General features: G+C 42.8%; 1 protein-coding gene across 1 annotated transcript in view; it reads right to left on the bottom strand.

Moving 5' to 3' along the window:
* LOC124622771 (myrosinase 1-like) overlaps nucleotides 1-27,994 on the bottom strand; it is a 101,417-nt gene that overhangs the window by 6,091 nt on the left and 67,332 nt on the right. The window contains exons 8-10 of the mRNA XM_047148562.1: nucleotides 12,135-12,250; nucleotides 7,190-7,342; nucleotides 6,987-7,093 (exon numbers count right to left, since the gene is read on the bottom strand). Coding sequence (XP_047004518.1) covers nucleotides 6,987-7,093; nucleotides 7,190-7,342; nucleotides 12,135-12,250 — 376 coding nt within the window. The remainder of the gene's footprint in view (nucleotides 1-6,986; nucleotides 7,094-7,189; nucleotides 7,343-12,134; nucleotides 12,251-27,994) is intronic.

Here is a 27,994-nt window from a genome sequence, read left to right as displayed (position 1 = left end):
TAACAATTTTCTTACATGTTCCAGAGCTACTAAGGTTCGTTATGTTTATTCCTGACCTCAAAAGTTGATAGATACGTGTGTTTGATTGAAAAAGAGGTTAAAATACAATACATCAACTCTAACGATTCGTTGAATGATCGGACCCTGAGGTGTGACACTCAGATCGTTAGAGTGAAACAGTCTCCTTAAATCGCCAGTAGTGTGAACATTTAGCTTCAGGTTTTTTACCTGTATCTCCCATGACAATCAAATGCTCTTACTACGTGACTTGAGTGCGGACTAGGATGACAGTACCACTGCGCCGATTTTGGGTGATTTACAGTTTACTCCGATTAAAAATTTCTGATTAGGCACATTTATTTGCAGAAGCAGGAACTCTGCTTCTCTTACATCTTTACCATCTGAAGTACTCAACATGGTAAGGCTGAGATCAGAGCGGCCACATGCACCCACAACGTACCCAGTATTAGCTTCGCAAACAACCCACGGCAGCATGTCACCAGTGATTGGAACAGAATCCGAGAAGGTGCAGTGTGAACGTAGCAGCCAATGTTTCCTTCACATAAAACTTTGGGACTGACACTCCGTGACTGATGTATAAAACTATTCATCCCCATCTGTTGGAGTATCTTCAGACTCAAACTGGGAATTGTATATAAAGCTGTAGTGCATCCTGAAATCGTAAGCGCATTATGAGCCGTATACATGGCACTACTGTTTGTCACATGATGATGATTGTGTTACAATTTCTGACTGGTCACATAGTTCTTGATTAGAAGTAATCGGTCGTATTCTCCTGGCGCAAAGGTGGCGTGCATGTTTTATTCACTTCACCTCCAAAGTTTTTTCTCTTGTAATTATAATGGTGCTTAACAATTTCCTTAGGCTGTCTATACGATCAATTGCTTTTAATTGAGAACAGTATGACTAGCCAGAAATAATCAACCAAGTAGCATCACGTGACGGATACTGGTGTCACTTATACAGCTCGTAATACAGATAGATCCTTTAGAGCTTTCCATGTGGCTACGATTTATCTCCGAATATCTCTCCCGCCAATGGAGAAGAAACGTCAGTTAATAGTTTCATACACTGATGTCCCACTTCACATTACGAGACTGAATAACGTCTGGTGCCATTGCAGGCGCGCGACGGGATGAGGGAAGTATGTACGCGGCGCCGAGGCGGGTCACAACTGGGGAAACCCATTGATATCGCGTGGTCTGAATCAAGGGAAACACGTCTAGGACGCTATCGGGGTTAGCTCCGCGCCCACAGACCACCGGCTCGTAATTTACGGGAATTGCGCTGCCAGTGAGCAGACATCCGATGCTATACGCTTACTGAAACCTACCGAGGACTTCTAGAATCCATGTCACGCAGAATCGCTGTTGTATCGTGTTCCGATCCGTCATTCATCAGGTGGTCTAATTTCGTATTTATTTGCACTGAGCAAAGGACTTTCAATTAAAATGTCTCCCATGTACGAATATATACAGTAGGTAATAGATGTACGAGTGCAGGTTGTAGACACGTGATTGACACGTGGGTTGTGCCGTGAGCTGTGCTCGGATAGTCCAACGATAAGGCAACCGCTTGGGATAAGCGGCAAATACGGTTTCGAGTCTCGGTCCGGCACAGTTTCATTGTCCTTATTCCATTATATAGCTGAAGGGTTTTTCGTATTCGCAACTGCGAATACATTTCGTGCATGCAACTAATTGTTACAGGAGGCACGAATATAGATCTGATGCTACAAATCTCACTCTACCCACAATTTTTGAGGGCTGTCCCACTCTACATCTACATCTACATCTATACTCCGCGAGCCACCTTACGGTGTGTGGCGGAGGGTACTTATTGTACCACTATCTGATCCCCCCTTCCCTGTTCCATTCACGAATTGTGCGTGGGAAGAACGACTGCTTGTAAGTCTCCGTATTTGCTCTAATTTCTCGGATCTTTTCGTTGTGATCATTACGCGAGATATATGTGGGCGGTAGTAATATGTTGCCCATCTCTTCCCGGAATGTGCTCTCTCGTAATTTCGATAATAAACCTCTCCGTATTGCGTAACGCCTTTCTTGAAGTGTCCGCCACTGGAGCTTGTTCAGCATCTCCGTAACGCTCTCGCGCTGACTAAATGTCCCCATGACGAATCGCGCTGCTTTTCGCTGGATCATGTCTATCTCTTCTATTAATCCAACCTGGTAAGGGTCCCATACTGATGAGCAATACTCAAGAATCGGACGAACAAGTGTTTTGTAAGCTACTTCTTTCGTCGATGAGTCACATTTTCTTAGAATTCTTCCTATGAATCTCAACCTGGCGCCTGCTTTTCCCACTATTTGTTTTATGTGATCATTCCACTTCAGATCGCTCCGGATAGTAACTCCTAAGTATTTTACGGTCGTTACCGCTTCCAATGATTTACCACCTATGGCATAATCGTACTGGAATGGATTTCTGACCCTATGTATGCGCATTATATTACATTTATCTACGTTTAGGGAAAGCTGCCAGCTGTCGCACCATGCATTAATCCTCTGCAGGTCCTCCTGGAGTACGTACGAGTCTTCTGATGTTGCTACTTTCTTGTAGACAACCGTGTCATCTGCAAATAGCCTCACGGAGCTACCGATGTTGTCAACTAAGTCATTTATGTATATTGTAAACAATAAAGGTCCTATCACGCTTCCCTGCGGTACTCCCGAAATTACCTCTACATCTGCAGATTTTGAACCGTTAAGAATGACATGTTGTGTTCTTTCTTCTAGGAAATCCTGAATCCAATCACAAACCTGGTCCGATATTCCGTAAGCTCGTATTTTTTTCACTAAACGTAAGTGCGGAACCGTATCAAATGCCTTCCTGAAGTCCAGGAATACGGCATCAATCTGCTCGCCAGTGTCTACGGCACTGTGAATTTCTTGGGCAAATAGGGCGAGCTGAGTTTCACATGATCTCTGTTTGCGGAATCCATGTTGGTTATGATGAAGGAGATTTGTATTATCTAAGAACGTCATAATACGAGAACACAAAACATGTTCCATTATTCTACAACAGATTGACGTAAGCGAAATAGGCCTATAATTATTCGCATCTGATTTATGACCCTTCTTGAAAATGGGAACGACCTGCGCTTTCTTCCAGTCGCTAGGTACTTTACGTTCTTCCAGCGATCTACGATAAATTGCTGATAGAAAGGGGGCAAGTTCTTTAGCATAATCACTGTAGAATCTTAAGGGTATCTCGTCTGGTCCGGATGCTTTTCCGCTACTAAGTGATAGCAGTTGTTTTTCAATTCCGATATCGTTTATTTCAATATTTTCCATTTTGGCGTCCGTGCGACGGCTGAAGTCAGGGACCGTGTTACGATTTTCCGCAGTGAAACAGTTTCGGAACACTGAATTCAGTATTTCTGCCTTTCTTCGGTCGTCCTCTGTTTCGGTGCCATCGTGGTCAACGAGTGACTGAATAGGGGATTTAGATCCGCTTACCGATTTTACATATGACCAAAACTTTTTAGGGTTCTTGTTTAGATTGTTTGCCAATGTTTTATGTTCGAATTCGTTGAATGCTTCTCTCATTGCTCTCTTTACGCTCTTTTTCGCTTCGTTCAGCTTTTCCTTATCAGCTATGATTCGACTACTCTTAAACCTATGATGAAGCTTTCTTTGTTTCCGTAGTACCTTTCGTACATGATTGTTATACCACGGTGGATCTTTCCCCTCGCTTTGGACCTTAGTCGGTACGAACTTATCTAAGGCGTACTGGACGATGTTTCTGAATTTTTTCCATTTTTGTTCCACATCCTCTTCCTCAGAAATGAACGTTTGATGGTGGTCACTCAGATATTCTGCGATTTGTGCCCTATCACTCTTGTTAAGCAAATATATTTTCCTTCCTTTCTTGGCATTTCTTATTACACTTGTAGTCATTGATGCAACCACTGACTTATGATCACTGATACCCTCTTCTACATTCACGGAGTCGAAAAGTTCCGGTCTATTTGTTGCTATGAGGTCTAAAACGTTAGCTTCACGATTTGGTTCTCTAACTATCTGCTCGAAGTAATTCTCGGACGAGGCAGTCAGGATAATGTCACAAGAGTCTCTGTCCCTGGCTCCAGTTCTGATTGTGTGACTATCCCATTCTATACCTGGTAGATTGAAGTCTCCCCCTATTACAATAGTATGATCACGAAACTTCTTCACGACGTTCTGCAGGTTCTCTCTGAGGCGCTCAACTAAAATGGCTCTGAGCACTATGGGACTCAACTGCTGAGGTCATTAGTCCCCTAGAACTTAGAACTAGTTAAACCTAACTAACCTAAGGACATCACAAACATCCATGCCCGAGGCAGGATTCGAACCTGCGACCGTAGCGGTCTTGCGGTTCCAGACTGCAGCCCGCGCTCAACTACTACGGTTGCTGATGCAGGTGGTCTATAGAAGCATCCGACTATCATATCTGACCCACCTTTGATACTTAACTTAACCCAGATTATTTCACATTCGCATTCGCTAATAACTTCACTGGATATTATTGAATTCTTTACTGCTATAAATACTCCTCCACCATTGGCGTTTATCCTATCCTTGCGGTATATATTCCACTCTGTGTCTAGGATTTCGTTACTGTTCACTTCCGGTTTTAACCAACTTTCCGTTCCTAATACTATATGCGCACTATTTCCTTCAATAAGAGATACTAATTCAGGAACCTTGCCCTGGATACTCCTGCAGTTTACCAATATTACGTTAACTTTTCCTGTTTTTGGTCTCTGAGGACGGACGTTCTTTATCAACGATGATAATGTCCTCTCTGGTAAGCCGTCAGGTATTTTATCGTTTCGCCCAAGGGGGGGTCCTTCTAACCTAAAAAACCCCCGTGTGCACGCCACACGTACTCTGCTACCCTACTAGCTGCATCCGGTGTGTAGTGCACGCCTGACCTGTCTAGGGGGGCCCTACAGTTCTCCACCCAATAACGGAGGTCGATGAATTTGCAACCATTATAGTCGCAGAGTCGTCTGAGCCTCTGGTTTAGACCCTCCACACGGCTCCAAACCAGAGGATCGCGATCGACTCTGGGCACTATGCTGCAGATATTAAGCTCAGCTTGCACTCCGCGTGCGATGCTGGTTGTCTTCACTAAGTTCTAGCGATATAAGTTTTATTACTCTGGACGCTATGCATCATTGGTCACAAAGTCACACTTAATAGATATAATGGCAATGAAGAGGACAGACAAAGTCAGTAAGGTAATCTGGTACGACTCATTACAGCGTATACACTATATTTTACACAATTTTATAGCCATCCGGATGCATGTATTAACTTTAAAGGTCAGAAATACAAAGTCTGTAAACATTAGCTTTGGAATGTGTGAGATAATTGCAGCTTCACTTAAGATGTACTTTCCGATAGAAAAAGAACAATATAAACCAACACACTAGTAGGTAACATGGTGAATGTCACTCTGAGTCATTGCATCAGTGAACATAAAACTGATTCTTCTACAGGTATAAAGGCGAAAAAAGAGGTACAAATCGCAGAACGAAAGACAGTTGCACCATTCAAAATGCAATCAGTAAAAATGTTATACTGCCGAAGATAAAGAAATGTTTCGCCACATGAAGATGGGTAAAAGCGCACATCGTGTCAATACAAAAAGCGAATGGCTACTGCATGTCTTCAGGACTATCTTTACCAAATGATCGAGAGTACTGACAATAATGAATTGCACTATTTTTACCGCCATGATAACAGGATTTTTCACTTTGTGAGAACAAGTGAGAACGCTAATTCACACAGAGCAGTTAGATTAATGTGACCGCCTGTCGAGAGCCTGAATAACCACCTTTTTCAGTGTGGACGTGCAGAAAGACAGTGAGGTTCTAGAAGGTGCCGACAAGGATGCGTTGCCATATCGATCCTGGCACCGTGGCCACCTACGCTAGGTTTCTTAGTTGAGGATCCACGCTGCAGACAGTGCAATTGAGGTGCTCCCGTAGATTTTCGATTCGGTTTAAATTCGGGAAGACTGCTGGCCAAGGTAGTGCAGTGAACTCGTGCTGGTCCTCTTCGAGCCATCCGTGTACTCTGCGAATCGTGTGACACGATGCAGTGTCCTGCGGGTAGACGGCATCGTGTCACGGAAAAGGAAACTGCGTGTAGGGGTGGACACGGTCCCCAAGGATAGATTCATACTTGTGTTGATCCATTGTGCCCTCCAGAATGACGAGATCAGTCAAGAAATGCCACGAAATGATTCCCCAGACCGTAACACTTCTACCTTCGGCCTGGAGCCTTCCAATGATTGATGCAGGGCCGCACACGCCAACAGCCATGCGTCCGAAGCAGTATAAAACGTGATTCAGCGGACGTCCAGTTGCGACACTGGCATGCAAATTCCAGCCTTTGTCGCCTATGGATAGCAGTCAGCGTGGCTGCGTGAACCAGATACGTGCTGCTGAGGCCCATGTGCACCAATGTTCGCTGAACCGTCGTCATTGAGATACTGTTGGTAGTCGCTTATTCATTTGGGCGGCCAGTTGCTCAACAGTTGCACGTCTTTCACCCCTGTCATCTATTGATCCACGCTGCATAGCAGTTGCCTCGGCAGTAGTTCTGTACAACTCCATTTGCCATGTAAGATATACTTTAACCACGGTGGCACCCAAACAGTTTACAGCCTTAACCGTTTCGGAAATGCTTCCACTCGTGGCCCGAAGGCCGATGACCATGCCCTCTTGCACGTCAGGTGAATCGCTCCATTTCCATAACGGCGACATTGCACGCTTTTCCGCGCCACCCTTTCTCGCTTTATATAGTCTCCACCGCTAGTGCAGCCACCTACCATATGTGACTGGTTTTTGCGCGTCGACGTCGAATGGAGGTGGTCGTCAGATTAATGTGACTGCATTGTGTATTAATTTATCGCAACAATCATTAAGGTAAATCATAGCTGGGATAACTCACGAGTATCCCAGTTGCCACTCCAGATTATCCATGAGACTCCAGCACGTGTAGCCGACCACGGGAACGTTGTCTAGGTTCACAGCTTGCAAAAGGGCAGGAAGGAAAGCCTGGAAGAGACAACAATTTAGGTAGGCTATTAGCGGCTCTTCAAAATAAGTGATACAATAATTGGACGCAGATCTCGTTAGCACTCGTGTACTCACCGCAAAATACTCTACTCTGTCCGTGTCGTTCAGACCGACGCTACCGTCGTTGCCTAGGCCATTTTCCGACACGAAAATGGGGTATCCAGGGTATTCGGCAACCAACCAGTTCAGTATCTTTCTGAACCCTGCGGCTGACTGATCGAGTGGAATCTGAAGCAAGAGAAATACGTGTCTGAGTCATGCATATGAGATATATTGACAAATAAGTAGACTTTGTATATACATCCAGCGTCATTCATAGTATGCTTTTGTCAGCAATAATTACGAATATTTCTGCATCTCGTTGGGCGTATCTGTCAGAAAAGAACTGCGTAAGGAGAGCATACTGAACCACTCACCTATTGCGTGAGACAGTGTAAGGAACGTCACATGCACTAAATAACAATGACGTGCGTTGGGAACTCAGATGAGTTGGAGAAGACGCAGTGTTAATACCGATATTCGGCGACGTTATTTCTTTATTTTCCTTAATCACTGAGGAAATCATAGCGTCAAGTGAAAAACTAGGTAACCCAACAGGCATTTGTAGTATGGCTGTGAACCTGCCCGTGTACTTTAGGAGTACTTTTCGAGTTACCGCGAGGAGTTGATTGAGGTGAGCCATAGCGTCCAGAGGGAGAGAACTAGTGGCAGAAGTTGAGCTGTGAGGGCAGGTCATGCATGGGAGCACGTCATGTAGTGTGATGGCTTTTTCGCTGGCTGTCGTGTTGCGAGTCACCCGTTCAAAACCTACCGCCTGCTAGTATTTATTAATTAGTCTACGTTTGGACGTCGTTGCGAGCAGAAGTGCGCTGCGGCCGTGCTAGAGCTTAGCGTTACTCCGAAGTAGGTGAGCAATCGGCAGCCTAGAATCAGTACAAGGTAAGGCGACCGCTCCAGGAGAGCGACGTGCGTCAGCACAGGACTGGGGACTGGGTGTGGGGGAAGTCCCGAAGCTGGGGAATTTGGGCGGCTGTTACCCGCATGTCCTTCGTGTAGGAGATCGTCCAGGAAATGGCGGTGTCAGAAAATCGTAAAGGAGGCTATGTTACAGCTCTCTGAGATTCCACAATAACTAACAGATATTAGCGCAAACCTGAATACATCTGCGATTTCCGAGAAATGAGGAACATCCAAAGACCCAATAATACCCCAATATCTTTAAAACATCGAAGTTAATCTCTAACAGAGAATAAACTTTTTCACAACGAACCTCTGAATTAGCAACTTTCAATCGCTTCATGCGATTTTAACAAACGGTTTCTTAGGTGACAGCATTGCACTCGTGGTAGCTGTCATCCCTGAAAGCTACCTCGGCCCGTGTGGCCGAGCGGTTCTAGGCGCTTAAGTCTGGAACCGCGCGACCGCTACGGTCGCAGGTCCGAATCCTGCCTCGGGCATGGATCTGTGTGAAGTCCTTAGGTTAGTTAGGTTTAAGTAGTTCTAAGTTCTAGGGACTGATGACCTCAGATGTTAAGTCTCATAGTGCTCAGAGCCATTTTTTGTCTCATGCAGCTGCTTCTTCTAGCCTTGTTAAACAGATCGTTTTGTGTTACAGTGTAGTCCATTTGCACCTGGAGCAAAGACAATAAAGAGCGAAAGAATGAAAGTTGTAGAGGACACGACAGACTCAAAAAGAAACCACGGTGAAGAGGTCACGAATAACCGACTAAAATTCTCCAGCTCATCCATGGAAAACGAATTTCAGAGAATTTTTAGTGTTGCCAGCACTATGGTTGACTTGGAATTGAAATCAATGTGTTGGGGCTGAGAGAGCTGAGATACATTGAAAGATAAAACTGAATAAAAATGCTGCAGCTTACACACTTTTCATCTAATGGGGCATACATAAATATCAAAACAAATTCAGAAAACAATATAATTAAGCTATCAATATCGCAGTATATTTTGCCAGCGGATATTTCTCCGCCGTGGTATATTTAAGCCATGGCGCACTCTTCAGTAGCCAGTCGATTACGTCACGACCTAATTCACGATCCAGATCACGAGAAACTCATGGTATTGCTACGTTGATAATAGTCAAGGTCGATAATTTCTGTTATCGTTTTGTTACGTGTAACATTACTTTTCGATGGTGTGACTGCAATAAATATTAAATATCAAACTAATTGTGGAATCATCAGTCATTGGGTGCAATACAGACTACCGTCCAAACCTACGGACATGAAAGTGATTCTCAGATTTGCAATAATCTATGAGACATTTCTCTAACCAGTACCGGTACCGCCGCGGTGGAGCATATAAGACCGCGCTTGGTATCTTGTCGTCAATTTTGTGACTCACTCTGAGGATGGCCGGACGATACGCGGAGGAAATATCAGTGGAGGAAATTTTATTTGCGCGGCTGTATGACCGAAATTTAATGAACTATTCATTACGCCGCGATAAGTTGAAAATGCACATTTCTCTAACCAGTTTGGCTTGCTTGCAACCTCTTTGCTTGATCACTGTGACAAACCTAAGGCGTATCTGTTTTGTTCTCGGTCAATACTTTACCTTCACAGGTGTGGAACATACGGTCTCTCTCGTTTGAAAATGTTTTGCCGTTACTGTTGGCCACTTCTTTTCTGGACTTTGAACACTAGAGTCGAAAAGGCACCTTGTGCTGTGTTTATAATATTGAGAAGAGAGCTGCTTTTGTCTGGCAGAAATCTCGCTGTTGAGCAGACGTTGCTGTGCATGAGGAAGCGTATGAGACCAAATCAATTTATTTACTATGATGAAGGATAGTTTTGTGAAGAGAGATAATTTTGGATGGTTGGTTGTACCACTCTGCAAGTAGGTATATGATTGCGTTATTTCGGCTCAGTGCAATAGATGCTCAAAGGTTGCTTTCACTAACTGCCTGGAAGAAGGTTACTGTTTCACTGACTGCTTTATTTACTTCTGTGCTATTCGAAACATAAAAATAACTTTTCCTGAGGTGTAATATTTATTTTACCAGGTATCAGTCATGTATTTCAGACGACTTTACTTTGGTTTGTAAAGCTGAATGTAGGTTGGAAAATTCCTACGGCACTGTAAAGCTTTTCTCTTGACTTTAAAGCCAATATAGATTACTTGATGTACTCACGTCTTCCAAATTCATTTGGCAGAACCACATCATTCTTGCTATTTGAGCTGTTTGCATGCACCGCGCTTATGTACTGCCATCTCGTTGTCTTACGAAATTTAAGTGACAGCCACTCTGATGAACGGTCACTCAACTACGGAGTTGGGTCTCAGAATTATAAATAATAATAAACAGAATCTCTCTGTGGTGTGCGTACCGTAAGACCTTCGGCACACACACCATCAGATTATTTGACTTGTCGCTCTAACTAAGTAGGCAAGTGTCAGCAATATGTCTCGTGGTCTTATCGTGGCGTGTTTATCTTCTGCCGTTAGGTCAGACGATAGAAACGCCACTTGCATGCTTAGAGTAGCAGATTGACGGTGACTAACTTTAAACAGAACTTGATTAATTTTCACACACAAGCATAAAAATAACTTAACTTGGTTCTGGATGCTATTGACAACGGACATCTATATTTCCTTTGGTCTTGGTATGTTAATCTTATTCTCACATATCTCTGATAGTTGACAAAGCGTCTATACATTTCTCTTCATGGCGATGTACACGAATATGGTAATCTTATTAGGCGCAGACTGAAACTTGACTATAGAGTAATGCAGACTAATGCAGATTGACTAATCGGAGGTCTGTACACTCGTTATAATACCTCGCGCGTTCAGGTATCACTGCGCGAGTGTGATCCGCGAGGAGAAAAGGTTCTACGTTAGCAGCAATCTCATTGGCTGCGTTACATATTAATATGCGGATTGGCGGAAGCAGAATTTGGTCCGTCTCAAAGACAGCGCCATTTCGTAGTGCGGAAACGGATGAGCGCTGCGTCTGCGCTGTTGTGCTTAGTGGGGCGCGCTCTAATGGGAAAGTTGTATATGCGCTGACTACGCGGAACTATGTACACAACACTCTCTGCATGCTAGTTAGGTATCAGGTGATGATAAAATTTATGTCGACGTACACTTGGCTGGTGGCTGCTCTTATGAGACACTGTGTTGTTTCGCTTAAATTATCTAATACAATGTTATGTACGTAGCGAATTAGGATTATAACTGATCAGTTGGATTACTCGCTATCTTCTGAATTTTGATTTTATGTGTACACAATAGGGCAGATAGCACTATTGCTCATCTGCACGCTATATGTACTTAGGCTGCACACGTTCGAAGTAGACTATTACATTCAGGAAACTATTCATTAATGTGCTAATCACATGTATTAGCTCGTGGGTTCTCATTTCCTTTCGTTGGGCTGAATTTATGAAAGTGTGTGCTGTAAGATTATTTTCTGCTTATTTTCGAATCAGATTGCATTACTAAATTTGTTGTCTTGGGCATTATAAATTTACATTCTGCATATCTTCAAACTATCAGAGTTTCTTTGTTACTAACAACTAATGTAGTCTTTGTTCTTCATCCCTTCCCCCCCCCCCCCTTATCTACCCTCACCCCTCTCTCTCTCTCTCTCTCTCTCTCTCTCTCTCTCTCTCTCTCTCACACACACACACACACACACACACACACACACACACACACACACACCTTTCAATTGGAAACGCCAGTAAACTGCAGATGACACTCCAAGTCGTTCACTGAACTAATATAGAGATCACCCTACTCGACAACGGAAATTAATCATCGATGCCTTAAAAACGAGAGAAGTCACGTCTGGTGTGCGTTGTATCCAGGAGATAGGATTTCATTTCGGGCCCACTCGTAGTCGAAGAAGTCTAGTTCACTCCCCTTACAAAGTCGAGGACATTATAGCTTTTGAATCGACACATAAATGTTTGACTAACATTTAAAACGTCTGAAGTCAGTCCATTACCCCTTCCTTGAAAATGGAGACTAGTAATGAAAATTTTTGTGACATCACCTCATCATCCTTTACGATGACACCGGAATCGTGTCTGCGAGACGGTGCAATGGGGAAGTCTCCTGCCGCTACGTACTTTGAACCGTATGTGTTGAAACCGAAGAAATCAGCAGAACCTGAAACAAAATTAGTTGTTGGAAGCTCTCAAAATATTGACCTCGAGCTGAGTGATCATAAACAAAATAATAATAAGAATCAAATAAATTGTTACTAAAAGTACCGCATTGAGTACAAGAAGAATACGTAACTCCCTCTCGGATGTCTCACCCCACAATCGACAGAATCATTCCAGTCAAAGGAAACTGCATTGTAAGGCTTTTCAAGAACACGCAGAATTACAAAGTGAACGATTGTATAATACAGGTGCATGACCAGCATCGTTGGAATAAAAGTCAAGTGGAGCAGGTGATTGTGGTACCATAGAAAGGGGCCATGTTTGGTTGATTTGAGGGAGGGGACCAAACACCGGGGTCATTGGTCCCATCGGATTAGGGAAGGATGAGGTAGGAAGTCTGTCGTGCCCTTTCAGAGGAACTATCCCGTGGCAGATGCCTGAAGCGATTTTGGGAAATCACAGAAAATCTAAATCAGAATGGCCGGACGCAGGTTTGAGCCATCGTCCTCCCGAATGCGAGTCTAGTGTGGTAACCACCGCGCCACTTCGGTTAGTCGAGGCCATGGTATTACTGGTTGTGTTGAAAGCTGCCTATTCATTCGGCACTCCCATTTCTTACCATTAGATATTTCTTCTAGCCCATCGCTACATTTATCTTTGGATTAGGGCCTACGATACTCATGTCTGCTGTAATCAGTTTCGATTAATCGATAAAAGTACTGCAGCAACCTCTCTGCTTGTCACTGAAACAGTTTTACTTTTTTGCGGAGTCAGTTTTGTGGTGTCACCGCGACGCCACACTTGCTAGGTGGTAGCCTTCAAATCGGCCGCGGTTCGTTAGTATACGTCGGACCCGCGTGTCGCCACTATCAGTGATTGCACACCGAGCGCCGCCACATGGCAGGTCTGGTCTACAGAGACTCCCTAGCACTCGACCCAGTTGGACAGCCGACTTTGCTAGCGATGGTTCACTGTCCACATACGCTCTCATTTGCAGAGACGACAGTTTAGCATAGCCTTTGTAGGGAAGCAGCCTACTCACGCCATATAAAATTCACATCAATCTTTCCATTGTGTGCCAGCCAGTCCGCTGTAACTAGCTCTGACGTCATAAATGTTGCGCAATACTTTAAAAATTAAGTAAATAACCTGAAACGTTTCTAGCATGTCAGGAGTAATATTAAATTAATGTGTGTTGAATATCAGTTCAATAACTTTAACCATTTTCGAAATTTGGATGTTTTTCTGTAAAAATCATTGGCGCAACAGAAAAGAGTTAGAAACTTAAAAATTTATATTTAGATTCCTTTTGCATAATAATTTAGTAGAAACAGTATTCTGGATCTCACAAATTAAAATTTTAGTTGAAAATCATTATTTTCTGGTTTTTGTCTTAAAAATTAAGGAAGCCAGATAGATTAAGTAGGTGAATAAATAAAGCTAGAATGTTTAAATTTGAGTAGAAGGGAGATCCGCTATAATCATAAAGATGTGAGAAGTTTCAACTGAATAACTATAAAACTATAGCGATAGCATATCTCCAAAGGGCAAGTTCAGAGCTCGTCTACTGCGTGTAGTGTAATTAAATTAATTCTCTCGCCCAAAATATTTGACTTAGCCACGTTAGACTTTTATTATGATTACTTACTTGTGTGCTGATTGCACATTTAAATTAAAGCTTCATCGGCCATCAGCAAAGGAAGCAATGATTTATTCGATAACTTAAAGTGGTGCATTACTAGTCTAGCGGCTCGTCGGGAGAGCGGATGTGGTCAGGCTTTCTCTTAGCCGTCCGCACCGCGGCTCTATATATAAGAACAATGCACGAGAGAGGAAGGCCCCAGTTCTCTCCAGATGTTGATTACTGGAACACCTGTGCCGGGAGTCGCGTCGCGTCGGTATAATTGCTATAAACAGCCTCGGATGCCGTAATAAGTTACTCGGGATGCGCGTAACCATGAAATCGTTTTCGAGTGAAGTGTTAATTCTGGGATGACTTTAATGATCTATCTTCAGTTGGCGTATGTCGTATTTTCACGTGCCGCCGCGGGACAGACGTTCTACCATTATTTAGCATGGCGTTTGATGAACATCATCATCAAATTATGGCGAGCATTCACTTAAACATTTAATTTGAACAGTTACAGTTGCATCAGCGCATTAGACTCTGAACTGCTCTGGTAGTTGGATTGTGTGGATTCTTTTTGGTCTGTGACTTTCAGAATATAGTGAACTTTTTAGAGAGAATGGTTTTTGATTATGAATCCCAGACAATCTCCTAATTCCTCAGAGCTATAAGCTGTAGCTATAAATGTATTTCTCAGATGAAGTGGGCATTAGGAATTCTAATTACAGGCTTCACGTTTTGCTAATCACTTTCTGGTTGCCAATATTGTAGATAGAGAGCCAGTGTTGAGAACGGCAAACAACAGCATAAATACAAAATATTTATTCTACTAATTTCCACCCACCGCCCCACATATGGTGCATCGGCCAGGAAATGCATCTTTTCTTTATTACATTGAACATTTAATATAACATTAATTACACCCGCCGCCCCACATATGTTGCTAAGCGGCCAGGAAACAAACTGAGTAAAAGTGAAAATGATTTTTAAATATTAGGATTCGTAAGTGAAATGCGACACGCAACTGAGCAATGGAACAGTGATAGACAGTGTTACGTGTGCATGTGGACGGCGCAATTGGATTAACAACGCAGCTGTATTGACGGAGCTGGCACTGAGTCTAGCAGCACTGCCGGCATCGCGAGAAGCCAGTTTCGCCTCACCGCAATCATCCTCTGGAGCAACCAGAGCCGCGCCTGCAGTTGCGGGTCACGCAAACACACAGTGGCCATTGAAGTGTCGTCTGCAGTATAACGCGCCGCGTCGCATCAGTAATCCTCGTACGCCGCGCCGGCAACGCCATACGTCGTGCAGAGGGGAACTAAGTTAAGTGAAAAGCTGTTAAAAATTTTACTAACCTGCACTAAAAGACTGTCAGCGATGGAACCGCCAGAGGAAACTGAGGTTAAACTTAAATCAGAACCTATGTCTGTTGAGGGAACTGTAAATCTAGACAATGGTTCAAGTGTAAATATGCTTGACAATAGTAATGTTAAAGTGAAATATGAAGTATTGTCTCCTGACAGTAGTGTGAAAGGGGGTGATGATTCAATAATAGAGACCCCTGTAGTAAAGCAGAAATCAGAAATTGTTAATTTGTTGGATGATAGTTTAACTAATGAGTTAAAAACGAAACAGTCGTCAGAGGTGGTAGAGTTTAAACAGGAGAAGTTAGATATGATTGATCAATCAGAAGTTTCATTTATTTTTGATGATTCTGGTGTTGGAGCTAGTTTTTCGTCACCTGAGGGTGATAAAAAGCCAGCTAGTGAGCAACCCAAAGATACTGGGGCTATTGATTTAAATGTTATATTACAAGCAGTAGCTACCAGTAATGCTGAATTAAAGTCTGAAATAACTGAGGTCAAAAGCAGTAATGCAAAAATGTCAGCCAGTAATGCTAAAATGACAGCTGAATTAAAGTATGAGATTGTGGCCAGCCAAACTAATTTGAATAAACGATTGGAGGTAATGGACAATACCTTCAAGGCTGGTTGCAATAAGTTGAAAGAGGATCTGGACAGTTTGAATTATAAAACTGATTACAATCATGAGAATATTAAGAAAAAGGTTGCTCAACAATTTTCTGAAATGTATAAAGCAGTAAAATCCGAAGTTGCTGAGGTTCGCAAAGACTTCCAAATGGAAGATGCGAAGCTGGAACACAAGTTAACAGAAAAGATCGAAGCGGAATCTGAACTGTGCTCAGATAGGTTTAAAGATGTTAATATAAAAGTAAATAATTGTCAAGCAGAAGTAGACGCAATCAAAACTGATACTACTCATATTGTGCAAAGATTAGATGATATTGAAATGAGAGTAGAAAATATCAGTACTAACATTGCTAACATTGAGAGTAAAGTAGCTTCAGTAACTTCTGGTAATGGTAGTATGCAACAAGTTGTAGCTGCAAACGCCGCTTTCATCGGGTGTCGGCAGTTCTTGCGGTTCGATCCAGATAAAAATATCCACCCGCTAGATTTCTGGAACGATTTTGAAGATGTGATTCCACCAACTTGGTCTGAACGAGAGAAAATCCCATTTATTAGAAGCCATTTAGCAGATGACGCCATACGTTTGTCAGCTGATGTTATGTTGAAGTGTAAAACATTAGCGGAATTTAAAACAGCTTTCATTAATGAGTATTGGTCTAGCAATAAGCAAAATGAAGTGTTGAGAGAATTTTTGAGTGGAAAACGCTTCAATGCAGGCAAGGCATCTATTAAAGAGTTTGCTAGGTCATGGATCTCACGTTTGTCACATTTGGCCGAAAAGCTAAAACCTGAAAAGATAATACTAGGTCTTGAAGCCAAACTGCCATGGTATTGGCAAACTAGAATTATATCTGCCCCTAGAGACAGTCTGGATCGTTTCATTGAATATTTGGAATGTGTAGAGCATGTGGCTGCCATTGAGGAGCAAGCATGTAATAACAGAAATGCTAATAACACTAGTAGTAATTTTAAGAACGAGCAGAATGGCAATGTAAACATCAGAACAGTAGGTGTTCGCCATCCTAACACAGGTAGGAATTGGAGAAATAATTATCAGAACCAACAATGGCATCCAAATGATAGTAATTTTGTTCCGAACAAAATTATGCAGGTAAACAACAGTACGGAAAGCAATGCTGTGCCAGTTAGCTATAATGGAAATAAAGGAAACGGTTGTAGGCCGAGGCAGGAAAACTAGTTCCCGTCTATGAGGACACTGGCGCTCACCAGGCGGTTACTTTTCCTAAGCCAGTAATTGGTAAGACAGATCAGAATACTCAGACTGAACATGTGGATGAGGGGTCGGTAGCATCTAAGGATACAGCAGAAATATTAGATCACTCACAGTATTTGATAGATACCGTGTTAGAGAAGCTTTCTAAGTGGGAAGAGAAAGAGAAGGCGCAACAGTGCAATGGTAGGGAAGAGCTACAAAATACTGAATTGTCAGGTGAAGAAGCAGAAGAAATTCATGCTTATATTTACGATGAGGATGATGTGCTCTTATCTAAAGTGCCTGTGCAGGATGTTGATACTGTACTAATAGATTTAGGACAGGAGGTAAGTGAGAATGTAGAGGATAGCCTGTTGGGGGTCGATGAACCCAGTAGCTGTGACCAGTTGTCACTTGAGAAGAAACCCGACGATAATAATGAAAGTGGTTTAGATGTAACTAGTGTTATGCCCGGTCTGGAGGCGCAGAATCGCTCAGACTACAGTAATTTGGGTCATGTTCAGCAAACTAAATGTAATGAAGTCGTGCGGTGTTTCGATTTGAAATTAATAGACCGACTGGAAAAGGCAGCTGAAAATGTAATTCAGGGAACCCCTACACACTTTGACCTACATGTAATGACGACAGATGTCGATCACTTTAGTAGGAGACAAATCCAAAAGAAGCTATTGGATGAGTTTGAGGAACCACCTGTACCAACTAGAATAAGCCACCCTATAATACTAGTGAATATGTTGGGTATCAATGTACGTTATCTCTTAGACAGTGGAAGTGAGGTGAGTGCGATATCTCAGTCCTTCTTTGATGCATTACCCAGTAAAGACAAGCTTACCGTAATGAGGGTATCAGGACTAAGAATAATTGGTGCTACTGGAAAGGTGTCAAAAACGGTAAAACAAGAAGCTTTGCTGCCCTTTAAGATTAATGGTAATTTAATTGATCATCCATGCTTAATTGTAAATAATTTTAGTATTGAGGTTTTAATTGGCATAGATTTCTTGTCAAAATATCAGAGTGTTGTTGACTTTGAAAGAAGTCAGTTAAAAATGGTCTTGCCGATAACCGGAGTAATTATGGTACCTTTTATTGATAAACATGTAGTAACTAATGATGAAACTTGGGAGCTGCCTATACGAGTTCTGAAAAATAGGAGATGTTGGGACGAAGGTGTTAATCCTAGTAAAAGTAAGCTAAACACAGAAGAAGAAGAAGCAATTATTTTGGACAAGAGTAAAAAGCTATTCGGTCTGAGGAACGTGATCGACCTAAAGAAGTTCATAGGTAGTGAATAAATTCTGTAGGGTGGAGGTTGTTCTGTAACCTCTACACAGTGTGGCAGCTGTGCAGTCCCAGCTGTGTGAGATCTTCTTTCCCTTTCAGGTCTCACTCATTCTTCATCTTTCCTATCTACAAAAATTTCGACTCCTTCTTTCCAATACGAAAATTTTCTGAAACCAATGAATTCTGTAGGGAGGAGGTTGTTCTGTAACCTCCACACAGTGTGGCAACTGTGCAGTCCCAGCTGTGTGAGATCTTTCCTTTTCAGGTCTCACTCACTCTTCATTTTCTCTGTCCACCTAAAATTTCGACCTCTTCTTTCCAACACATTAAATTTTCCGTTATGGTTATCAAGCCAATAATAAACTAATGAATTCTGTAGGGAGGAGGTTGTTCTGTAATCTCTACACAGTGTGGCAGCTGTGCAGTCGCAGCTGTGTGAGATCTTCTTTCCCATTTCAGATTTCACTCAATCTTCATCTTTCCTATCCACCAAAGTTTCGACTCCTTCTTTGCAATGCAAAAATTTTCCATCATGGCTATCAAGCCATGAGTTCTGTAACCATTCTATCCACCGATTAGTGAAGAAAATACCTAATGTGACAAACCTAACAGAGACATACGCAACAGGGAAGTATGACATAATTAAGATACAAATGTATTTGAGTAACAAGTATGTATAGAACCCTGGTAATATTATAAGTACAAAGTTGTTGTTTTATTGGTCCCACAATAATATTTAAAAAAGATATACAAATTTGTGTACAAGCAGGATGTGAAGTGGCAGTGAAACCTATTGTATGCTGTAGAGCTAAATAATTAATAGTAAAAGAGATTGCTAAGTGTTATGAAAAATATGCAGATAAGTTTTAAGAGTGAACTCACCTTGTGTAGCAAGGAATGGCAGTGTAATAGAATTGAACAGTGTTTGTGGTTGAGACGTGAAGGACACGTCCTTGAAATATTTATTAGGTTGGAGCTGGCCGTTATTTGGTGTAGTGTGTGACAGGACACACCTACGCGTATTGAGGTCATGAGTTGGAGGCGTGAATGCGACCATAGGTACCCTTATGTCAGATGAGACAGAGCAGCTCATGGTGTCCTATAGGTTTAAGGAATTTAGCATTACGCTCGTCCATAATTACTTAATGCACTTTAGTGGTAGGACGAGATAGACTACCTGTGGTTTCAGCGTCAGATCGAGTGGAAATGGATTGCCATGTGAGCAAACTGATCAGCTGCAATACACTATAGATATGAAACAAATGTGCTATCCTATGCTTTAAATGTTAATAGAGTGAGTGTTAAATAAGTACATACACTAGCAACATAATTGAGTAACATAATGGCAGACATGAAACATTATTTATAGCTCAGCATAAATACACTTCGATGAATTAAGTACATAATTGCAGATGTGGAACTAACACAGCAGCAGAGGACCAATAAGTGGATTTAGTAGTCAACTAAACGTAGTGTGTTTTAAACACTCAGAACTGTACTATTACCATAAGTTACTCACATGTACAAAGAAGCTGAGAAGACAACTACTAACCAAATATACTCATACTATCTCTAAGAATAAGGTAATCGAAGATGAGTCAGCTAAGTAAATAAAATACAAATGTATCAGGAATGTACCGAGGATTTGTTCAGTGTTGCGGCCCAGAAATAATAAATTGAAATTAAATAGGATTTATGATTGTATGCCTTGAGCATAAATTTTATCTAGTACGTGACTAACGGCGTTTGGAGCCATTTGTTTACCGATTTTATGACAGTTAAGTAGCCGGAAAAGTTCTGTTAACTTTGTTCCAGTAACATATTGAAAGATAAAATGTATGTATATCCCCATTTCATTGTGACCCACGCTTAGATATTAAGTGAACAGAGTCTGAGGCACTCTTTTTGTTTGTTCTACAGGACAAACCAGATAATGGCAGCCTGATAGCTGCGTGAAAGCGTGGAGTGACTTGGACACAACTCACAGTGACCCCTCCCCTTTCCCCATGTAATTTAGAGTGGACGTGAAGGACGCACTCCATAGCAACTTCCCCTCCTCTACCCTTGTGAATGGAAGTGTAGAACGCCAGCCAAAGCGGCTACAACCACGTATGTAAAAATGAAATTGTCATGATTTGTGAAATTTTCTTTCAGGTTTAGAAAAAACTGATAAGATATAATTATCTGTTTATGTATCATGGATTACTGTGTTATGTTCTTTGAATTTGTGTATGTAAAAAATATATTTAATGGATTTAAGATTTTCATAATTTTACGAGGTGCATTCAAGTTCTAAGGCCTAAAATTTTTTTTCTCCGGACTGGAAAGAGATAGAAACACGCGCATTGTTTTAAAACGAGGCCGTGTTCATTGTCAATATGTCCCAGAGATGGCAGCACCATATGGCAAATGGAATTTTACCACCAGCGGCGAGAATGAGAACTGTTTTAAATACTTAAAATGGCGACGTTTTCCTTACTTGAACAGCGTGCAATCATTCGTTTTCTGAATTTGCGTGGTGTGAAACCAATTGAAATTCATCGACAGTTGATGGAGACATGTGGTGATGGAGTTATGGATGTGTCGAAAGTGCGTTCGTGGGTGCGACAGTTTAATGAAGGCAGAACATCGTGTGACAACAAACCGAAACAACCTCGGGCTCGCACAAGCCGGTCTGACGACATGATCGAGAAAGTGGAAAGAATTGTTTTGTGGGATCGCCGAATGACTGTTGAGCAGATCGCCTCCAGAGTTGGTATTTCTGGGGGTTCTGTGCACACAATCCTGCATGACGACCTGAAAATGCGAAAAGTGTCATCCAGGTGGGTGCCACGAATGCTGCCCGTGTGGCATGTTGCTAAGCAATGTTGACACGCAACGACAGCCTGAATGGGACTTTCTTTTCGTCGGTTGTGACAATGGATGAGACGTGGATGCCTTTTTTCAATCCAGAAACAAAGCGCCAGTCAGCTCAATGGAAGCACACAGATTCACCGCCACCAAAAAATTTTCGGGTAACCGCCAGTGCTGAAAAAATGATGGTGTCCATGTTCTGGGACAGCGAGGGCGTAATCCTTACCCATTGCGTTCCAAAGGGCACTACGGTAACAGGTGCATCCTACGAAAATGTTTTGAAGAACAAATTCCTTCCTGCACTGCAACAAAAAGGTCCGGGAAGGGCTGCGCGTGTGCTGTTTCACCAAGACAACACACCCGCACATCGAGCTAACGTTACGCAACAGTTTCGTCATGATAACAACTTTGAAGTGATTCCTCATGCTCCCTACTCACCTGACCTGGCACCTAGTGACTTTTGGCTTTTTCCAACAATGAAAGACACTCTCCGTGGCCGCACATTCACCAGCCGTGCTGCTATTGCCTCAGCGATTTTTCAGTGGTCAAAACAGACTCCTAAAGAAGCCTTCGCCGCTGCCATGGAATCATGGCGTCAGTGTTGTGAAAAATGTGTACGTCTGCAGGGTGATTACATCGAGAAGTAACGCCAGTTTCATCGATTTCGGGTGAGTAGTCAATTCGAAAAAAAAAAATCGGAGGCCTTAGAACATGAATGCATCTCATACATATTTTATGTGTTTGTCTGTCTAAGGCAATATGTATGCCAAAGTGTTTGATTGATTTTGCTTAAATTTTGAGTGATAATGTTGCTTAAGAGGCAGTGAACATGCCAGCAATTTAAATAATTGAAGTAGGTAATAAGTTTTCTTTTAATATTTCTATATGTTTACATTTCAATTTTAATCTTCATTGGGAGTTAAGCTGTACTCTTGCTTCCCTTTTTGTAATTAATTTTTTCCCATTTACAAAAAAAAAAGTAAGTAGAGGGTGATGTAGGGAAGCAACCTACTCACGCCGTATATAATTCACATCAGTCTTTTCATTGTGTGCCAGCCAGTCCACTGTAACCAGCTCTGACGTCATAAATGTTGCGCAATACTTTAAAAATCAAGTAAATAACCTAAAATGATTCTAGCATGTCAGGAGTAATACTAAATTAATATGTGTTGAATATCAGTTCAATAACTTTAACCATTTTCGAAATTTGGATGTTTTTCTGTAAAAATCATTGGCGCAATAGAAAAGAGCTAGAAACTTAAAAATTTATATTTAGATTACTTTTGCATAATAATTTAGTAGAAACAGTATTCTGGATCGCACAAATTAAAATTTTAGTTGAAATTCATTATTTTCTGGTTTTTGTCTTAAAAATTAAGGAAGCCAGATAGATTAAGTAGGCGAATAAATAAAGCTAGGATGTTTAAATTTAAGTAGAAGGGAGATCCGCTATAATCATAAAGATGTGAGAAGTTTCAACTGAATAACTAAAACTATAGCGATAGCATATCTCCAAAGGGCTAGTTCAGAGCTCGTCTACTGCGTGTAGTGTAATTAAATTAATTCTCTCGCCCAAAATATTTGACTTAGCCACGTTAGACTTTTATTATGATTACTTACTTGTGTGCTGATTGCACATTTAAATTAAAGCTTCATCGGCCATCAGCAAAGGAAGCAATGATTTATTCGATAACTTAAAGTGGTGTATTACTAGCCTAGCGGCTAGTCGGGAGAGCGGATTTGATCAGGCTTTCTCTTAGCCGTCCGCACCCCGGCTTTATACACTCCTGGAAATGGAAAAAAGAACACATTGACACCGGTGTGTCAGACCCACCATACTTGCTCCGGACACTGTGAGAGGGCTGCACAAGCAATGATCACACGCACGGCACAGCGGACACACCAGGAACCGCGGTGTTGGCCGTCCAATGGCGCCAGCTGCGCAGCATTTGTGCACCGCCGCCGTCAGTGTCAGCCAGTTTGCCGTGGCATACGGAGCTCCATCGCAGTCTTTAACACTGGTAGCATGCCGCGACAGCGTGGACGTGAACCGTATGTGCAGTTGACGGACTTTGAGCGAGGGCGTATAGTGGGCATGCGGGAGGCCGGGTGGACGTACCGCCGAATTGCTCAAAACGTGGGGCGTGAGGTCTCCACAGTACATGGATGTTGTCGCCAGTGGTCGGCGGAAGGTGCACGTGCCCGTCGACCTGAGACCGGACCGCAGCGACGCACGGATGCACGCCAAGACCGTAGGATCCTACGCAGTGCCGTAGGGGACCGCACTGCCACTTCCCAGCAAATTAGGGACACTGTTGCTCCTGGGGTATCGGCGAGGACCATTTCAACCGTCTCCATGAAGCTGGGCTACGGTCCCGCACACCGTTAGGCCGTCTTCCGCTCACGCCCCAACATCGTGCAGCCCGCCTCCAGTGGTGTCGCGACAGGCGTGAATGGAGGGACGAATGGAGACGTGTCGTCTTCAGCGATGAGAGTCGCTTCTGCCTTGGTGCCAATGATGGTCGTATGCGTGTTTGGCGCCGTGCAGGCGAGCGCCACAATCAGGACTGCATACGACCGAGGCACACAGGGCCAACACCCGGCATCATGGTGTGGGGAGCGATCTCCTACACTGGCCGTACACCACTGGTGATCGTCGAGGGGACACTGAATAGTGCACGGTACATCCAAACCGTCATCGAACCCATCGTTCTACCATTCCAAGACCGGTAAGGGAACTTGCTGTTCCAACAGGACAATGCACGTCCGCATGTATCCCGTGCCACTCAACGTGCTCTAGAAGGTGTAAGTCAACTACCCTGGCCAGCAAGATCTCCGGATCTGTCCCCCATTGAGCATGTTTGAGACTGGATGAAGCGTCGTCTCACGCGGTCTGCACGTCCAGCACGAACGCTGGTCCAACTGAGGCGCCAGGTGGAAATGGCATGGCAAGCCGTTCCACAGGACTACATCCAGCATCTCTACGATCGTCTCCATGGGAGAATAGCAGCCTGCATTGCTGCGAAAGGTGGATATACACTGTACTAGTGCCGACATTGTGCATGCTCTGTTGCCTGTGTCTATGTGCCTGTGGTTCTGTCAGTGTGATCATGTGATGTATCTGACCCCAGGAATGTGTCAATAAAGTGTCCCCTTCCTGGGACAATGAATTCACGGTGTTCTTATTTCAATTTCCAGGAGTGTATATAAGAACGATGCACGAGAGAGGAAGGCCCCAGTTCTCTCCAGACGTTGATTACTGCACCACCTGCGCCGGGAGTCACGTCGCATCGGTATCATTGCTATAAACAGCCTCGGATGCCGTAATAAGTTACTCGGGATACGCGTAACCATGAAATCGTTTTCGAGTGAAGTGTTAATTCTGGGATGACTTTAATGATCTATCTTCAGTTGGCGTATGTCGTATTTTCACGTGCCGCCGCGGGACAGACGTTCTACCATTATTTAGCATGGCGTTTGATGAACATCATCATCAAATTATGGCGAGCATTCACTTAAACATTTAATTTGAACAGTTACAGTTGCATCAGCGCATTAGACTCTGAATTGCTCTGGTAATTGGATTGTGTGGATTCTTTTTGGTCTGTGACTTTCAGAATATAGTGAACATTTTAGAGAGAATGGTTTTTGATTATGAATCCCAGACAATCTCCTAATTCCTCAGAGCTATAAGCTGTAGCTGTAAATGTATTTCTCAGATGAAGTGGGCATTAGGAATTCTAATTACAGGCTTCACGTTTTGCTAATCACTTTCTGGTTGCCAATATTGTAGATAGAGAGCCAGTGTTGAGAACGGCAAACAACAGCATAAATACAAAATATTTATTCTACTAATTTCCACCCACCGCCCCACATATGGTGCATCGGCCGGGAAATGCATCTATTCTACATTACATTCTACATTATATAACCAATTATTTCACCCGCTGCCCCACACCTTCAGCTACGTCATTTGCTACGACTTAGCAAGGCGCCATATTCAATTACTATAAGAATGTATTCTGAGCAGATATTGTGATTCATGTACCGTCAAGAGCGACGTTCATCATTAATGGATTAAAGTTAAGTATCAAACTAATTACGTCTGTTTTCTGAATTCTAATTCCTTGTCATGTTCCAGATCTCACGTCAGTATAGTCCTTCCCTCCTCATGCCAGCCTGCGTGAGCTAAAACGCGTGCATTTGGGCCTCCATTAGTTACACGGTGTTGGCTCTTATGCCAACACAACAAGTTTGTTTTTGGTCGACGGGAATTTTTGACGGGTTGCAGCCCATTAGCTCCTTGTCTCAAAGAGAGCTTATCAGAGAGCTGAATATTATATTACGATGTATGGTCTGCTCCAGCTTCGCTTGGGTGGTTATTTGTGAAGGCATGTTTTTGGAGAGAAGACTGCCTTTGTCTGGTGGAAGTCTGTGCTGTTATGGTGATTCTACCACAAATGAAGGATTGAATGGGACCATTTCAGTTCACATGTCGTGGTGAAGCTTAATTATTGAGACGAGATTATATTGGCATCACTTGTTGCCATCATTCCGCAAGTAGTAATCTGGGCGTGTGCCTGCACGTAGAAAACGGAAGCTCATAAGTTACTTACACTTAGTTGAATAGATGTTGATCACGGCGATGTACGTTATATTTTCCCTTCGTTATGATTGCAAATTCAATTATGTTACCCTTTCATCTCGTATAAAACTGCAGGCATGGGCGCCATCATGTTGAACATCGTAGCATAGCTTACGGTGCACGACCACTGAGTTGTTGTTGTTGTGGTCTTCAGTCCTGATTCTGGTTTGATGCAGCTCTCCATGCTACTCTATCCTGTGCAAGCTTCTTCATCTCCCAGTACTTACTGCAGCCTACATCCTTCTGAATCTGCTTAGTGTATTCATCTCTTGATATCCATCTACGATTTTTACCCTCCACGCTGCCCTCCAGTACCAAATTGGTGATCCCTGGATGCCTCAGAACATGTCCTACCAACCGATCCCTTCTTCTAGTCCAGTTGTGCCACAAACTCCTCTTCTCCCCAATTCTATTCAATACCTCCTCATTAGTTATGTGATCTACCTATCTAATCTTCAGCATTCTTATGTAACACCACATTTCGAAATATTCTATTCACTTCTTGTCTAAACTATATATCGTCCATTTTTCACTTCCATACATGGCTACACTCCACAGAAATACTTTCAGAACGACTTCCTGACACTTAAATCAATACTCGATGTTAACAAATTTCTCTAGTTCAGAAACGCTTTCTTTGCCATTGCCAGTCTACACTGAGGGTGCGTCGGAAATTAGTTACTGCATTCCAGTCTCACAGCACATTGATAGCAAGCGAGTTTCCTTTGCAGATGATTAGATTTCAGGTCCGGTCAAGGGAGGTGAACGGATCTGTTTCGGCAATTGCTGTTGGTTACATATCGCGTGGACAGATTTAGCACGTTATTGGGCTGTGATAAAGATGTATTCATGAATTACATTTTGAGTCACGTACTTTACAGGTTCTTTAGGCTCTCAGGAAACAATTACAGAAACGAGGAAACGTCCTAATTGCAGCGCTGGATGCTATAACCAGAAAGCTAACACATGCCCAATTTAATTCGTGGTCCTTTACGAATCAATACTCACTAGCTGAGTACGTGGCGTTGCTGGTGTATGTATTTATTCCAGTCTTCTATTAGTCAACCTCCTCCTCATCCATCTTTCTGTTCAACTCCTGCACCCCCCTCTCCTAGTTCTTTTCTCTATCCATCTCTTCTCGCTGTCCATCTCCTCCTCTTCCCATCCATTTCCTCCTCCTCCTCTGTTCATCTCACCCACCCCCCCCCCCCCCCCCGCTCTGTCTGCCTGTGTCTTCGGTAACCTGTCTCTGTCTACACGCTCTTTCCTCTCTCTGTCCAGCTCCTCCTCTCCTCTCTCTCTTTCTCTCTGCTCATTTCTCTCTGTCCAGCTCCTGTTTCCCCCTATTCGTGCCCTTCTCCGCCTTTCCCACAGCTACCTGTCACTTCCTCCTCCTCCTTATGTCTCCACGTTATCACGTTCACCCTAATAGTGGTTGGTGGTTCTCATCCTAACAGTATGTCATTCCAGACTGTACATTTACCGCTACATGGGTATCCTGCAAATCACTCTTAAGAGACTGGCACCTACACAATAATTCCCTTATTTTATTATGACTAGCATTTCTCCCTATATAGGCCGGCGTCAACAAAATATTTTCGCATTCAGAGGACAAATTTAATGTTTGAAATTTCGTGAGAAAATTTTGCCGCAACGAAAAACGCCTTTGTTTTAATGATGCCCACCCCAAATCCTGTATCATATCTCAGACACTCTCTCCGCTATTTTTCGATAATACATAATATGCTGCTCTTCTTTGTACTTACTCGATGTACACCGGTAATCCTATCTGGTATGGACTTTACACTGCGCAGCAGTACCTCAAAAGAGGGCGGACATGCGTAGTGTAGGCAGTCTCTTTAATAGGTCTGTTGCATCCTCTAAGCGTGCTTCCAATAAAGCGCAGACTTTGGTTCGCCTTCCCCATAACATTTTCTATTTATTCTTTCAATTTCAGTTGTTCGTAATTGTAATGCCCAGGTATTCAGCTGAATTTACGGCCTTTATATTTGACTGATTTATCGTGTAACCGAAGTTTAACGGTTTCCTTATAGCACTCGTTTGGATGACCTCCCACTTTACGTTGTTTAGGGTAAAATGCCAATTTCCAA

This window comes from Schistocerca americana, chromosome 7 (assembly GCF_021461395.2).
Source record: "Schistocerca americana isolate TAMUIC-IGC-003095 chromosome 7, iqSchAmer2.1, whole genome shotgun sequence".
NCBI lineage: Eukaryota > Metazoa > Arthropoda > Insecta > Orthoptera > Acrididae > Schistocerca > Schistocerca americana.
This window is presented reverse-complemented; position numbering and strand designations above follow the sequence as displayed.